Below are 17657 nucleotides of genomic sequence, written 5' to 3' on the forward strand. Positions count from 1 at the left end.
AGTTACATGCCAGAGTGATGCAGGCCCTAGTCCACCTGGCGAAGGTGGAATTAGAAACTTCCCTATGCAAGGAATAAGAATGACAGACAAGAAGCTTTAGTTGTGGCAATATAGGCTTTCAGGGGCCTCAAGGGAATGTCAGGTCTTCTTAGTTGGCAGAAAGACAGGAGAAAGGAAGAAGGTAACGGGTGGACAGTGGAAAGCTGACAAAACTTTGCGCTGGGGGTGGAAATGCTACTACAGCACTGAGGAAGAATTTTAGATTGTGTCCGTGAGGGGAGGAGAGCTCCAGAATGTCTTAAAATGGCAAACTCTGACTGCTACCACTAGGCGGAGCTCAAATCATAGAATACAGTAATAGAATCATACAATTGTAGAGTTGGAAGGGACCCGGAGTCCCACATGACGTAGTCTTGCAAGCACAAGAGAAGCTATATAAAATATTACACAGGTAACACCTTACTGCCACAAAGATGTAAATTATATAAAACCACTCAAGTTAGTTGTAGTGAGTATGGGGTAATGGGTGATAATTTCATGCATACATCTTGGGAGCATCCATTGTTGAGCCAATTTGGGGTGTGTGTTTCTTAAATAGATTATTTCCTGTTTTTACAGACATGCTAAGATTCCGTTCCCCTGCAGCATATCTGAAGTGAATATAGCACACCCTAAAGATAAGGTTCTTATTGATTTTTTTTTTAAAAAAATGGTTACAAAGTGTCATGACAGCATATCGGAATATCCTGGGACCACTGAAGAAAGCACTTTCTTTTTTGCCGGAAATTAACTGGCCTGATAATGACTTTGGAACAGGAAAGGGGTTTTCAATGCAGAGATTTGTTCCCTTTTGTTGCTTACTGAAACAATGGCTAAAAATACTCAGAATAATGCATCTTTTTTTGCCTGATGATGCACATACATTGTTAATAAATTAATTAATCTCTCTCTTTTTGCTAAAGACTATTTTCTATATAACATTTGAGGTCCTGATATCCATGCTTAGAGAGACACGGATGCATGCCCCTGTTTCTCAAAATATACTACAGCAAACTGATGCAGCCATTACAAAACTGATCATAGATAAGAAAGTGATACATGTGAAGATAACACTAAGACATCCAAGCCAGTCTCTAAAGTTGACTGGTAACTACTACCCTTTATAAAACAACTCACGAGCAGCACCACAATTTTAAAGATTTTTAGGAGTGTTTGCATATAAAATGCTGGTTCAACATCCTTGCAATCGTAATTTCTGTGCAGCAGTGTGCACCACCATATACACCAATTTCCTGAAGCAGCAATTCTTAGCACCAAGCCACTGAAAACTGAACCCTTTACAGCAAACCTTGTGAATCACTGGATACCTCACAGAAGTGATTTGAAAAGCAAGCTCTGTTTACTTCACATCAGAAGGATCACCCAACAGAGGGCAGTAGAGATTTACAGCTTCCACACATTTGTATCATTCTTCATTGTAGTTCGCCTCAGTCCCCAAACCAATTTAGCTAGTTTTAACTTGTTCCCTTTTAATCGGTGCATTTTAAACTTTTTCAGTTTTAAATTTTGCTCCAGCTCACTTGGAATCACAATGACCCTTCTCATATATAGAATAACAGCACTTACAACTTTAATTGCCTTAGTAACTTTTCTTTTTGGATTTTTGCAGAAGATAAAAGGGGAAAGTATCATATTCAACTATTATAGTCACAAGGTGACTGACTACATTCACACCTGCTTAGTTTCAACAACTCTGCAGCATCAGCACTCCCCAAGTCCATTCATTAAGACTCCTATCCTGTCATCTTGTTAATTCAGTGCTTAAATTTCCAATTAATGTTTAAGTTATTGCTGCCATATCCCCGAACATGCATTATAAAACCATAGATTTAGCTTCAGTTCATGTGGAAAACAACCTCCAAGCTAGCTAATTAGCAGGAAGAGACTGTTCCAGCTGAGGTTCTATTAATTTACCCATCTCCTGTTTTCCCTTTGGGAAATGATTTACCTTTGTTTAAAAGATGCATCTCTCCATAAACACAAGCATTCGACTGACCTAAGATTGGTGGGCTAGTTCTGCCTAAACTTACCTCAAATATTGTTTAAGTAAGAATGAATGACCCTCAGATACTTGGAGGAAGGTTAGGATACAAATGCAACAGAACCCTACGCATGGATCCAATGAAGAAACAGGATGAGTGGAAAAGCCTTCCCTTAATCTAGAAGGGAAGTTCCTGATTGATATAAGCCAGTTTCCCCCTCCTTCTACAGTCCCCTGTTGCATCTCATGCCATTTCAGAAGAAATTCCATTTCCCTGGCAGTGTAAGAGGCTGCAACACGACAGGGGAAAGCCTCACTCAGTTAAGTGTAACTCATCTTATTGTAAAAGTTGGATGCAACCAAGCCTGTCAGTTTTTCAGTTACTTCCTAAGATTTCAAACCCTAAAGTGTTGTAAGGAAAAAATGTAGGATAGTGAAATTCCCTTCACAATAATGCAGAATCAATTAAAAGTGATTAGGCTTGCCCCTGCAGTTAAGGAACAACACAGCTAATCTCATAAATCTACCTTTTTCTTTAGAGTGTTTTTTCCACTCACGCACAGGTTAAGAGGGTTAATATATTAACTGAATTTCATTTATCAAATTAATTTATTTACTAATTTATTAACTGCATCATGTCCCGGAACTGGTCTCTGGGTGTCTCCCAAAGCAAGGCAAAACACTTAAAACTGTAACCTAAAATCATAACACAATCTGCAATTTAAAACATGATTAAAAGTATACTTCAGGTTACCAGACCCTCCGGGTGTCCATATTTTCCAGGGACAGTCCCGGATTTACAAAAGCTGGTTTCTGATTTGATCCCAGAATGTCCTGCTTTTCCTTAGTGAAGACACTGGGAGGGGAGGAAGATCCAAAGAAAATACAGGCGGCGACAAAGCCGTAGGGACAAAGCCAGGAAGGTATCCTACTGCTCTCCTCCCACTGACACACACACAGACAAAAATATGTGTAAACGAGGCTTCTAACGTAAATGTATAGTTCTCTCTGGCACATGCTGCAGACCACACCCAAGAGGAATACAGTCGTACCTTGGTTGACAAATGCCTTACCAGTCGAACGTTTTGGTTCCAGACCAGAACGCCGCAAACCCGGAAGTGAGTGTTCCGGTTTGCGAACTTTCTTTTGGAAGCCGAACATCTGATGGGGCTCTCGATTGGCTGCAGGAAGCTCCTACAACCAATCAGAAGCTGCACCTTGGAAGTCGAACGGACATCTGGAACTGATTCTGTTCAGCTTCCAAGGTACAAATGTACATGGCTCTGGTTGGCTTGTGAACACCCACAGAAGGAATACACAGTTCCCTGTCCCCCAGCTATAAATCTTTGGGGTTTTTATTGCCTTCATGCGGAGAAAAAAATGGGAGAGGAATGAGCAAAATAATCCACCACCCTAACTAAGCCATTTCTGTGGAATGGAGGTGCTAGAGACAGAGGTGGGACCTGCTGGTAGTGACTTTGTTGATTGGCTAAGCAGAAAAGATGGGCAGAAGCATCTTGGAAGCCTCTTGGTAGGTGGAAATGTATTAATAATGACTGTGGGTCAAAGACTGGACCTTGGCTTTGGAGGGTAAACCGAGGAGTCTCCACTGTAAAAGCTTGACCCTTCTTTTGACCAATGCTGAAAGGGTGATAAAAATGTTCTATAAAAAAAAACAGTTTCTTTCTGCTTCTTTTTTCTTTAAGTCACTAAAGCTACTTTTGGTGTCCTACTTTTCTCTTCTTTAAAAACGCAAAAATAAATTCCTGTCCCAGATTCCTAAGGAATGGAAGTAGAGTAACTTTTTAAAAATGGAAAACTTATTTAACATTTTACAATTATTTATTTTCTTGATTAAATAGCTAGTTCAGGTTAATTAAAATACCTATTCTCATGATTAAACAATCTTTTAGCTGCATTATACTCAAACTGTGCTAATATATCCCAAAAGCCAAGTAAGGAAATTCATACTTCAGAAGAAAAGCATTTACAACTTGAAAAGCTGATCCTCATTTGCTTTTAATATCCCTTTAAAATATCAGCTTGGCAGATCTTTAATCTTTTATTGCATGAAAAGAATACAAACTGTTTTCCCTGGTTTTATATTGTCAGTGTTGAAATATTCTAGACACAATGGCACAGTGGGAATCTTCCTTACCTATCAGTACTAAGAAGGATACCATGCTAACTCCTAAAATATACTAGAAGTTATTGTTATATTAGCAACAATATTTCCATGCTGCCCATAACCAAAAATTTTGTGGGTAGTGTACATAAAAACTGTCATATTATTATATGAACTGGGGAGGTGTGGTGGGAATCATGGCAGAGATTGAGTGCTCCACAGCTGGAATGCTATCAGAGAGAAGGCCCTTCCTTTCATAGTCACCCTTCAGGTATCACTTGGCATTGACACTGCAACTTCACTGTTGAGGTATATATGGGAGGAGCCAATGTTTCAGGTAAACTGGCTCCAAGCCATTTATGGGTTTGAAAGTTAAAAACAGCACTTTTAATTGGTTCCAGAAATGGACTAGAAGAGTGGAACTGATAAAATATTATAAAATATATTCAAAATGTTGACTTCTAGTTAACAACCTTTCAACCCTATACTGGACCAACTGAAGTTCCAAAGGCATGCTCAAGTACAATGCATAATGGTAATTTAAACTATTGTTGACTCCACAACTGATTAATCTTTATTAGGATCAACAAAAAGTCACAAAAATGTGGCAAACCTTTGAGTTGGAAAACTCTTAATCAGACTGCAAGATGAGCATATCTCGCCTAGGGTGCTACAGTTATCAAGTTGCATTGCTAGGTTACAAGCCAGACTTTATTTTCTTAAACAATGTGGAAAACAGCCATGACTGCTTTATTCTAGTAGTTAAGTGGAAGGCACATACTTTATCTGTAGTACCTGGAAAGGGACAAACTGAACCTCCAATCCCCATTCTGGAACTAAGTTTACAAGCTTGCCTAATAGCTACAACATACAGTGGTACCTCTGGTTAAGTACTTAATTCGTTCCAGAGGTCCATTCTTAACCTGAAATTGTTCTTAACCTGAAGCACCACTTTAGCTAATGGGGCCTCCTGCTGCCGCCGCGCCGCCGGAGCACAATTTCTGTTCTCATCCTGAAGCAAAGTTCTTAACCTGAAGCACTATTTCTGGGTTAGCGGAGTCTGTAACCTGAAGCGTATGTAACCTGAATCATATGTAACCTGAGGTACCACTGTATAGCCTTTAAAAAAAACAAAACCTTTTCCACATCCCACCAGACCTGGATTTCTGCAACATCTTACAGTTAACGGTATTCTGGAGAACTTGAAAGTTTGACACTTTTTTTTATTACTTTTTGGGTTGGTCCGAATGAAGGCATTGCCCATTTGGAGTTGTCGTTTTTCCCCTTATGTGCCTTTAAGCAAACTGCTGTAGAAAATACTGGCATGTTACTGAATTCAGGACCTTCAAAGAAGTTAACAAAGGCAACTTCAACCAAACTAGCAAGCAAGCTTACAGAAGTTCCTAACCTACTTTGTTACTGTACCTGTCTACACACATAAGTTTCAGTGATTTTGCCTCATCTACAGCATGAGAGTACCAACACACACACACTCTCCACTAGTCAACAAATATTTCTTGCCTGATCACCTGAAAGCGCTTTTGAGATGTCACACATGGAAAGCTTATTTAAGAGCTTGAAGACTACCTAAAAATAGAGTCTGCGTTGATTTTTCTGGGCAAAAGTGTAATCAACCTCTTCAAAGATTAAAGTCACTCTGGTGTCTTAAAAGTCATTCAAAAACTATTTTGAAATTTGCTAGTTTGGTTTACTAAAGTTGTTTTAAAAAAAAACACTGCAGGATAGGTTAGGAATTTAAAATCACACAGTAACCAAAACATCTTTATTTACAGCCTCATCACAAACATTCAAAAGCATGGATTAGAATCATCAGCCAAATCGTACATTTTCCAAATTACCCTATATTATCAAATGGATATCAGTCTAGTTCAACAGTTCCTAATGTTTTGGGGCCTGGGGGCACATTTGAAAATCTAAGAAACTGTCACAAGCACCACAAAATGCCCATTTCACAAAAGAAAAGCTAGCAATGCTCAGAAACCCTCCCCTTCCTTCCAACAAAACAAAACAAAAAACAGGCAAAATACCCACTAAACACAGACAAGCTCCCCCCACCCAAAACAGAACAGGCAGTCACTCCAATAAATTCAAAGAACCTATCTAATTGTAAAATTAAAAAATAAAAATTAGAAGGGAAAGGGTGCACAGTGGGCACCTGGAGCTGCCTGAGGGTGAGAAGTGCTCATGAGATCCCAGATCTAGTCTATTATTTTTAAAAGATATGGAGCAGAATGCTGCTGTACGCACAGCTAAAAAACTTGTTTTGGTTACATATACCCATATTCAAATGCTCCTGTGATACAAAAATGCCTATAAATTTACATAGAGACAAATCCCCCTCAAGTGATTTTCAAAAGTAATACCTCTAGGTATTTTCATTAACTTTCATTACATGAGGCTGGCTAGACTTTCACTAAGTGTGTGGAAATGGGTTAAGAGTAATTCAGCTTCTTTGGAAAAATTTAAACTGATTACTTACAGCAGAAGCCGGTCAACCTTTGGTCCATCATACCTCTGAAGGATAAGTGGAGGCCTATACACTTTCATTGTTTCTGAAGTCTGTATACTAATTCTTACAGCTGCCCTCTTTATAAGCATAGGCATGCAGTAATTACTTTATTTATAGATATTAACTCAATCAGCTACCAGCTGATATAAGATACAGCAACGGATTTACATTCATGACATTCGCACCCCTTCTAGCTGCTATATTAACATCATGAATCGTTTAAAGATATATTATGAACTAATGCTCTATTTAAACACAACAGTTAGGATCTTTTATTCTGAGAATCTTAAAATGGGGTTCCGGATATTATATTCAACGGATACTGCATTAGAACTGAACAAGCCCAGCAATTATTTTAGCTGTTTGTTGCTATCTGTGTTGGTGTCACCCATCCTGAAAGACTGTAGAACAGTGGAAATCAATGAGGTGCCCTCCAGATGTTTTTGGATTACAACTCCCCGACCAGCATGAAGGGTTGCTGGGTGGGACTGGTAGTCCACAGCTCCTGGAGGGCACCATATTGGCATGGGCAGTAGCTGCAGGGATAGCCAAACAGGAGGCAATCCACATTTGACAAATATTTACTTCACATTAAGAGAAGTGCTGTATGTGTACAACAAATGCACAATCTAAGAATAGGATTCACTGGTCTGCTCAATCTGATTCCTTACTTTCAAACACTACCCATACTTCGTGCTTACAAAAGAAATAACAGCAACCAGCTATCATTTAATCCCACCCTCCTGTCTCCCTAGAACATATTCTTATGCCTGAAGCACCCCTTACAGGTCTATTAGCTAGTATCAGTGCTCAAGTGTTCTTATAAGAACTGCCCCCCTCCAAAATGTTTAATATCAGTACCCTATAATTGCTTGGTTCTTAGCCTATCCTTGATGGACATCTTATAAATAAATCCCATTAAGTTCTCTGGTGCTTATAAGCGTATAAAGGACGGCTGCCTTTAGCACTTTAAAGAAAGCTGAAAATAATACAATTAAACCAGCGGTTCCCTTTGGGAATCTCCTTTTAAATACCTAAATTCCATCTTTCCCTGCTCAGTCTTCTTCTTCCTTAGTATGCTGTACTCAATTCCTTCAGAACTGCTTCATAGGGTCTGCTTTCTAAACATGTTATCATCTGTGTACCTTTCCGATGAACCTTTTCCAATTGTTGAAATTAAACTTAAGCTCAAGGAATCATCCCAAAACCCCAAAGAAAAACAAACTAGCATGAACAACTTGGGAAAGCTGCCTGTCCTATATATCTGACTGGATGACATCAATGTATTTCTTACAAAAATGGCTCCTGTGGGCCATTTTGCACTTCAAAGTTGGTATTGATTGTTTTATATATTTCCTCTAACACTAAATATAAGACTGCAAAATGCAGAAAGTTAAAGAAATCAATATAATAACAAGTATAATTCTATTAGGTCCATTAACATTAAGTAGTAAACCATAGCCTTGGTAAAATGTAGTTTTACAACAGAAACAAAACAAAAAAACACTCTAGAAAGAAATACATCAACACAAAAATTACCCCCACATATTTCTGTTTATTAAACAATGGCTTTGTGTAATGTACACATCTTGCCCTGCAGCCTAACAAAACACAGTGTGAAGCCATTTTGGGGTTGGGGGTTGGCTTATGAACCTTGGTTTGTTTTAACTAAGTCTTGGCAGTACATGTGAACCCAATACCCACCATTAACCAAACCACAAAACTATGATACAAGAGCAGCTGGAAAACAAACCAATGTTTGGTGAAATAAATCATGGTTTGTTTGATCACCTTGCTAAACCATGGCTTAAACAAGCAATGGCTAGGCATCACATGCAAAATGGGCCAATCTGTATGGAAATATACATGTTTACTCAGAGAAGCCCATGCTGCACTTTCTGATGTATTATGAAAAGCCTCACATGAACAAATATTTATTTATTAAATATCTACATCGCACTTCATCCAAGGATCAAAGGGTGGTTTACAATATAAAAACACAAAAATACATACCATAGTACCAAACAATAACTGCCCCCCCCCCATAAATACTTGCCCAATCACCATCATAATAGTACTGTTTTATGCAAAACCACACTAACCTTCTCTGGATTTCTAAATCTTCTTGTGATGGGCCATTTTGCACCTGTGGGGGAAGTTGTGCATTTTGTCGAGGCAACGTTGGACCTAGCAAAGCAAGTTACACGTCAGCTGTTATGCAAAAGTCACATGTAAAGTCCAATAAGAAATCAACTTTCAAATTCTGACTACTTATTAAATTTCCAGCAAATAGCCTACAAAATACATAAAACAAACTGAGCATCGCCATCAATATTGCTCCACATCTTTTCAAAATGTAAACTGATATATTCAGCAAGAATATGATGAGTGTGGAGAAAACACATATTTATAAACCTTTAAAAGATTCCAAAATTTTAAAACAATTCTTTGGGAAGCAAGATTACTGTAAATACTCGAGTATAAGCCAACTTTTTCAGAAGATTTTTTACACTGAAAAAGCCCCCCTTGGCTTATACTCGAATAAGCTGACGATCCTCTCTTGACAGTTTTACCACCCTCAAAAGTTTTCGGTGTGGCTGCCTGGAAAAGGACATTCTCTGCGGCATTCCCTACATGGTGGAATTCCCTCCCTACATAACGCAGTTTTCCTGGGCCTCTGGCAGCTGAGCTGCATACTTTTAGGACCCACCCCATTCCCATGACTGTTAATTTGTTTTAAACTGTTCATAACATTGTATTTTAAATTGTTGTGAGCTGCAGGCCTTCTGGTGAAAGCAAGGTAACAAATTTATTAAATCTTCATCATCATCAGTAAAGGAGTTGCTAGAAATAATTGTTCTAGGATATGTGATCAACAGTTCAAAATGAAGCACCAGCTGCAGCGTGTTAAATAGCAGATCGTGTGCTGTGTGGTGACTTACAGGTCAGTCTCATACACATCCTCAAAATAAAATGCAAACAAGTTCTATATGGTATTTACTCCAGGACAAGGGAGCCTTTTCTCCTGTGGTTTTTCTCCTAGTTTTAGTTCTGACAGTTATTTTGCATGCAACTTTAAAAAACAATTCTTTTTCAGGCACCTGACATATTTATTGAGATAATGTTTATTCTGCCTGTTTCTTTTAAAAATCAATCTTTTTTACTTGAAACACGATCCATGAAGTGTGGTGAGAGGGGCTTTGTGACTCACAAAGATGGCAACCTTATATAGCAGGACTGGTGAAACTTTGTCCCTCCAGATGTTGCTTGACTAAAACTCCCATCTGGAGTTCTGGCCACGCTGGCTGGGACTGATGGGCCAAAGGTTCACTAGTCCTGCTGTATGTTTGCACTCTCACAATAGCCATATAGGACTCTGTGCATCAGTATCCACCCTGCTGTCACATATTTGATGTTATATTTTACAAAAATTAAATTAAAAAGCAATGTAGATGGGGACAGTGGATTGCTGGGCAAGATTTTTAATCATTCCACCCCACCTCATGGTACCAACTAAAAACATCCCCACCCCAAACCAGTATTTTCTTTGTCTGAATAGCAGAGGAAATTGTTAAATAACCCTTGCCCACAGCCCTAATACTGATCAGAGCTATATGCTGCTGTTCAAATCTTTAACAACAGATAATTCACATATTTAATGTATCTTCTAGTTTGTCCCTGAGGGGTTTGATGACTGTGAAGCACTGATGAATATATCAGTCACTTAATGCTATGTCTCTCCATTGTTGCAGAGAGCCCTGGGAAAAAGGGGGAGGGGTGGAATGGCTGGCTCTCTTTCAAGAAAAACCATTTTGCATACAGTATAGTTGAAAGGCAACAGGAATGCAACCAACTGCACTACAATGTATGATTAGAGTTCATTGTTATTCAAGCCTGAGAGGTCAGTTGAATTCAAAGTACTGCTGGATAAATCGGCTTGCTGGTCTTATTCACATTCATCAGATGGCACAGAGAACACCCATGTTCTAATTTTGCTGTTCATGCTCCATCAGAAGGCCAATATGAGACCACTTTAATGTTATGTTTTAAGCAATTGCTTCCATTAATTAAATCTGGGTCTTTCCTAAAAGCCATTTCAGGGAACGAATGATTTTTAGCAGGTCTTCTAATTAAGATGTCTTTGTTTTTGACTGACAGAGCTAAGTTTTAAAAATCTGAAGCCTTGGACTATTAATGCATTGACTTGCTGGATCTTCTGCCTAGCAGTTGTTCCTATAGTACCTGTGCAAAGCTCTCTTCGCAATAAAGAAAACACCAAAGCTATTTCATGCTCAAAAGTTTATGTGGACTTCAGTTGTCAAAATGAGTTCAGTAAACAGTTCTTTTTTGCACAGCTGGGAGCCCATCCAAGAAAGAAAGCTCTGACCCTAAACCTCTGCTGCCTTGTGGCCATAATCATTTTAAGCTTGGTTCAAACAGTAGAGAGCCATGGGCTTCAAGAGGCACCCTTAGTTGGATATCACCCATTGTGTTATATTGCACACAAATGCTAACAATACTTGCATTAAAGACAATATATATATTTCCTAAGCAGGGCCACAATATTTTAAATGCAATATTTTAAGGAATAAAGATAATGCTCTTCCTGAAGGTTTGTGGATCCAAATTGTAGTTTCATCTACGCATTCTTGAAGGTGATTCTTACCCTCTATTGAGGAAGTTCTTATTTCATTCCACCTGGTAGTTTACCTAACACAAATTCTGGAAATACTGCACAGGAACTTGCTGCAGTCTCTTCCCAAATATAAGTAATTACTCACTCTACAATACCCATGAAGCGAACTGTGATGCACGTAAGACTGATTTGCTAATCCTTCACCATATAGGATAGCAGCATTCTGTTATGTACAGTCATAGGATTAAGGCATCTACTTCTAACTAACTCATGTCTATTGGAAAGATAACAGCTTAGGTTAAAATATGTATCTGGACCTTCTACTCCAACTCAAGATAAACAGAACGAAGTAAGATTGAACAATAAGCCATAAGCCACTATTTAAAAAAATGTTGTGGAAATCTGTAGCAGCCTTACCAGAGTCTTGTGAATTTAACACTTCTAAGGCATGCATCATGGCACTTGCGAAGACATTGGCATCTTCTTTGCTGCCAAAGTTGAGCCCATACACTTGCCTAGCATCCCGCCACTGATGAAACGTCTGTGTTGCTTGATTGTACTTCAATCCTTTTGGAATGGCACAATTTATTACCACCTAAAAAAATAGTAAAGTATAGTTATGGCTTAAAGGTGCTTTGTAGCATTTTCACCTATGGATGTGTATTCCTTCCCCTTGTTCCAAAAGAATGCGAGAGATTTGCTTATGGTCCTGCCTAAGGGGCCCAATGCCTTGGAATACACTTCCTGTTAGCAGCAAATGTCCCCTTCCCTATTGATTTTCCTCAATTATATTGTTTTAATTATCATCCATAAAAACCCTGCAGTGCCAGCTAGGTCACTCCAAATAATAATTAAAAAAACACACACCCCCCAATATATTATAAAGCAGTAATTTCCCAATGAAAATGCGTAAACGGTCGTTAAATAAATATATTTCACAGCGTTTGACTCTATTGTTTAGCATTAATAGAAATGGGCTGAGAAGAAACTTAAGAGGCAGTTAATGAGCAACTATGTGCACAAATGGAAGAAAATGCTAAGTACAACTCCTCTTGCGACTCATTCATTCAGACACGTATTTCTCATAGTTCCAACTTCATTCGGGATTTTCCCCTTATTTTTTAAAAAAAGGCAGAGGTACATATATGCCCCAGTACCAGGCATACCCTCTCTGACTAGAACAGAGGGCTAGGTGTAACACAGTATCCCTTCTCTTCCACCCTCCTGCCCCAATGAGCGTAGCTCCAGGTGAGATCTTGCATTGGAAACAGGTGCTGGGCCAATTGGGCAGTACAGAAGAGTTGCGCCAGAAGCGGTTTAGTCCTGCTGGCTACATGACCTGGAAAGCTGTCTGTGGACAAACGCCGGCTCCCTCGGCCTGAAAGCGAGATGAACGCCACAACCCCATAGTCGCCTTTGACTGGACTTAACTGTCCAGGGATCCTTTACCTTTACCTTATAGAAGAGGGCTAGGGAAGAAAAGCAGCACCTGCAGATGAGAGCTGCCTTTGTGTCACTTGATTTGTCTGTGGGGAAAGGCTTGGGGATAGATTACAGAGACTATTATTCCCATGTTCTTATGTCCTCTTTCTCCATTGATCTTTGATTTATGTTTGGAACCGTTGGCATATGCAATTAGACAGAACAGAAAGATTTATGCTTTGTGCATGAGCAAGTGGAATTTAGATTAGCTTTGTCTGAAGATGATTTGCTACTATTTGTTAGCAGGCCTGAAACAGTTATATCAGAATTTATCAGATCAATGGATAAGTTTAGTCAGATTCCAGGATGAACAATAAAGTGGTTAAAATAAGAATGCCAGAGGGCAAGTCTAAATTGCCTGCTGTGTATGTCTTTCACTAAGCATTTTCACTAGGGATTTTGGTTTCTACAGATATTTCTCAAATCATTAAATTAAGCTTAAATAGGTTCATAACTGAGATCAGGCACTACTTAAACTTAGCACTTAGGGGTAGAGTTAACACATTTAAGATGTACTGCCATGAACAATAATTTTTCTTAGCGGTATTTGTCAACAAATTTCCAAGCATATTTTCAGAAGTTTAATGTATTATTTCTGATGTTTATTTGGGGTAATTCACCACCTCGTATATCACTTAAAATAATAAAATGGAAAGATGATTTAATTTTCCATATTTTATTTTATACTACAAGGCATAAACAAGTAGCAAGTTTCTTTTTCTAGAAGTACCCCCAGCATGGGCAATTTGAGAGGTGACTCATGTAATACCTCTTTTGGGATGGGTGGTGCTGCAGTCTATACATCACCAATTTCAGCAACTAGGGAGTCACTGTGTATGCTGGCTTGCCGGCTATAATTTGATCCATATGCTGATAGTTAAATTAACTTCATGGGGTAACCCTGATTTAAAGATAATTCTTTCTATGGAAGAAGTGGCTAGATCTGGGATTTATACATTAGATGAGCTGATAGGAACAGATGGAGAATTTTTACAGTTTTCTTTATTGAGGGCCAGTTACTATTTACCAATGAGTGCTGAATGACAATATTTTCATTACAGCACCTGTTGGTGTCTATTTATGGTCCATCTGCAGTGCTTGCTTATATCCCAGGTGAGAGATGGGGTGGGATTCCCGTACAAGATGGTTTTGTTCTGTTTCTCAGCTGTGGCTTGACATCTTTATGGTGGGCTGTACATGTGACCTATTGTGGATTGATGTCTGCATGGCCTGGTGGCATGATAAAATGTGTATTGTTACTTTTACTTTTGCAGAGTGTTCCACATACAGGATATGTCTTGAGGGAAGGATATCAGAGTAGAAGGTGATCGAAGGGAAGGGTAGGCATTACAGAATGAGATGTTGAAGGGATGATGACAGGTATTTGTGCCTGATATTCCTCATTAAACTCCCCCTTAGCGTAGCATCAATGGATAATCTAACACTGTCCCCTTCAGTCTGCTGGTTCTTCTGCTGGATACCAGGTCAGTTCGCAATGAATGCTAATCCATGATCTGAGTGTGGTTCAGCAGGCTGACCTGGTTGAGGCTGGGTCTCACCAAGACCTGGGTGGGGCAGCCGGGTAGGCCAATTTGACTCAGCTCTGCCCACCCAGGTACTTGGTGCGACATCAGCCCAGAATGGAGAGACTATCCACATACCACCATCATGTACCACCTTCCTTGGAGCAGCACTAGAGGGTCTGCATCTGACGCTGGGCCAAAGAGACCGGTTAAGGGCGCTATTGCTGTACTGCCTACCCTGCTGCTCATCAGCCTCCCTGGCTGAGCATGTCTCAAGTGTGATGCTGGAGAACCCCAGTTCTGTGGTTTTGAGTGACTTCAACATTCATGCTGAGCATGCCTCAGGTCCAGTCTGGGAGTTCATTGCCTCCATGGCAACCATGGGCCTGTCTCAAGTGGTCATGGGTCCAATGCAGAGAGCAGGAAATAGCCTTGATTTAGTCTTTGCTCCATATGGTGTGGGAGGTTGTCTGGAAACGGGGTGGTGGTGAATATCACTTCGTTGTCATGGTCAGTCCACTTCTTGGTGAGGTTTGGGGGTCTGCTCCATCCCCTTCATCATTTTGATTGCCCCTTACTGAGCCCTTTCCAGCTCTACAATATTCTGTTTGAGGTGAAGCAACCAGAACTCTACACAGTATTACAGGTGCAGCTGCACTAAAGATTTGCATGATGATCTTCATTTTGTCTTCAAAACATTATCAATTACATACATTCGGCTCCTCAGCCATGAATCTGCTGCAACAAATGTTTCTGTTTTGTAAGTCCCCGATATCCTGATCCTTCAAGAGGTAAGCAGTACACATACAGTGGTACCTCAGGTTACATACGCTTCAGGTTACAGACTCCGCTAACCCAGAAATATTACCTCAGGTTAAGGACTTTGCTTCAGGATGAGAACAGAAATCGTGCTCTGGCGGTGCGGCGGCAGCAGGAGGCCCCATTAGCTAAAGTGGTGCTTCAGGTTAAGAACAGTTTCAGGTTAAGAATGGACCACCAGAACGAATTAAGTTCTTAACCTGAGGTACCACTGTACTAATATTGGTTTTTTAAAATCAGAATGTTGAAGTCACAAATGCAATCCTTTCGGCTTAAGCAGACTGGGACTTTTGTATAGTTCACAAAGAAATCACACTGTGAGGGTGAGTACGATGAGGGACCCTTGCTATTTTCTAAGTGGCATGATGTAAAAATATAATAATCCTAGCTTCTTCTCCATCTGAAACTGTGATTAGGAACTAGCTGGCTTGTTAAATCAATAAATGAAACTTTGATCTCACCTACACCAACTCTTTGGACTCTACATTCCAAACCCCTCAGATAATTCCACTCAGTTGGCATTATTTATTTTTTGGTAAAAGAGACAATCGATAAAAATGTAGATTTGTGGTGAAAATCTTCTGAAAGCCTCTGACATGTTTGACTGTCCCATTATTCTATTAAGTTAAAGGCTCTGAGGTTGATCCAAAAGTTCATCTCTTTTCATCAATGTAAGAGAACATTTACATCTGACCAACTAAAATAAAAGGCCATTTTAATTACTTGAGCTTAATCACTTACCTGATGATCCTGAATCTTTCTGCCAACTACTCTAAATGTATTGTTGCCTGTATGATGATATATATGAACTCTGCTAAATCCAGTAGATCCACCAGCTGGTACCCACTTCTTATTAGCATCATCATAGACCATTACAGCAGCCCGTGCTTGGCAGATGCTCTGCTCACTGTTAAAACAAAGGAAAACAAATTATTAGAAGGAAAAAAACAAGTGATGTTAAATGTCCTATATGAAAGGAAACACCTTTTCAAAACAAAGGCAACATTCTACCACTCATTTCCCATTCTGAAACGTTCATACATAGTTTCATTAGTCCAATCAGACACTGTTTCCAAACAGTTCATCTAATTCTTCTGAATAGGGGAAGAGGAGGGATGACCACGGTGGACCAATTTATGTCATTAAAATAATAATAATAATAATCCAATCTTGCAATTCATACGTTTCTAACCCACTTTTCAAAGCACAAATCTTCACAAAATGGCTTATACTATTAAATTGGTATAAATACACTTTAAAATGAATGAAAATAAACATTGTAAATACAGCAACAACTTGGGCTCACAGTGCCTTAAGGACTGCCTAAGCCTTTATATCCCAGTTCGATGACTGAGATCATCCAGAGTAGCACTGCTAGTTATTCCCCCCACCCCCATGTTAGAGGCCTGACCGGACTCAACAAGAAGTTCAGTATTTAGTGACACTGGTCCCAAGTTATGAAACATTCTTCCAACAGAGATTCAGTAAGCATCCTTGCTTTTAACTATTAGGCTTCTCTTGATTTATTTATTTTTAAATACAGGTAGGCCTCCACAGTTGTTTAAAACAAACCATGGTTTAATCTGAATGTTCAATATGCTAGTGCATGCTGCTCACAGAGCTCCCCCTCCCTCCTATTGCACAATGGATGAAACAAGCTCTAATCTGGTTTGTCGTGCCAACAGAACAAAGGTTCCATGTTTTGTTTCCTCAAGCAAACCACAAAACGCTAGCCAGTAAGAAACCTTGGCTACCACTTATGACTTGTTTGGAGGAAACAAACCAACAGCCCCAGGTTTGGACAACATAACAAAACAGACTGTGACTTCTTTAATTTGTGGTGGAAAAAATGGGATGCCACAGGAACCTTTGAACATTGTGTAGCAGTATACTGCTCATTCTCATTAAATCATGGTTTGTTTTAAACTAAAGTTTAATATGATACGTGAACCAGACCTATTCAACCTGCAACTTCAAAGCACAGATTCTTCTTCCATTTATAACTACCCAAACATTCCATGACCCCTATTAATCTGGGAATATCTGGCTTTTAGCCCAGATTCCAAGGGACATAAAGCAGAGTGCAGCTCAATAGGATTTACAAAAAGGAGCATAATGTTAAAAAGCCTGCTAACATAGTCTACTGGCCTGAACAAATAGCTGCTAGATTCATCCGAGGCATTATCCAACCAACACAGAACACATACTTGAGTATTGGAGACTGGCTGGAAATTATTCAGTATGCCAGGGTTCAAGTCAAACTGAGCAACTATAAAGTAACCTGAATGTTCTTAGTCAAACCTAAAATCAAAAGTTGCATTTTAATCTTTTCAGAACACCACCTCTCATTACTACATATTTATTTATTAAATTTTATTATAATTTCCAGTGCTACATAATATCATGAAGCAAACTGAAAGCAACAATGCATTCGAAAAAATATGGAAAAAATAACATGAAAAAACCCTGCTATCTTCTAGGACAGGGGTTAGCAACCTTTT

At 39.3% G+C, this 17657-nt stretch overlaps 1 protein-coding gene across 6 annotated transcripts in view; it reads right to left on the reverse strand.

Moving 5' to 3' along the window:
• Positions 1-17657, reverse strand: part of ENAH (ENAH actin regulator) — a 70567-nt gene that overhangs the window by 15233 nt on the left and 37677 nt on the right. For 5 of the 6 annotated variants that reach the window (XM_081903902.1, XM_081903901.1, XM_081903905.1 and 2 more), the window contains exons 2-4: positions 15898-16063; positions 11750-11927; positions 8799-8883 (exon numbers count right to left, since the gene is read on the reverse strand). In XM_081903902.1, the coding sequence (XP_081760028.1) occupies positions 8799-8883; positions 11750-11927; positions 15898-16063 (429 nt within the window). Of the gene's footprint in view, positions 1-6666; positions 6815-8798; positions 8884-11749; positions 11928-15897; positions 16064-17657 lie in introns of those variants that run through there. The other variant, XM_081903903.1, reaches the window with a different exon arrangement.

Source organism: Podarcis melisellensis (genome assembly GCF_964234715.1).
Source record: "Podarcis melisellensis genome assembly, chromosome: 3".
In the NCBI taxonomy this organism is placed as follows: Eukaryota; Metazoa; Chordata; class Lepidosauria; order Squamata; family Lacertidae; genus Podarcis; species Podarcis melisellensis.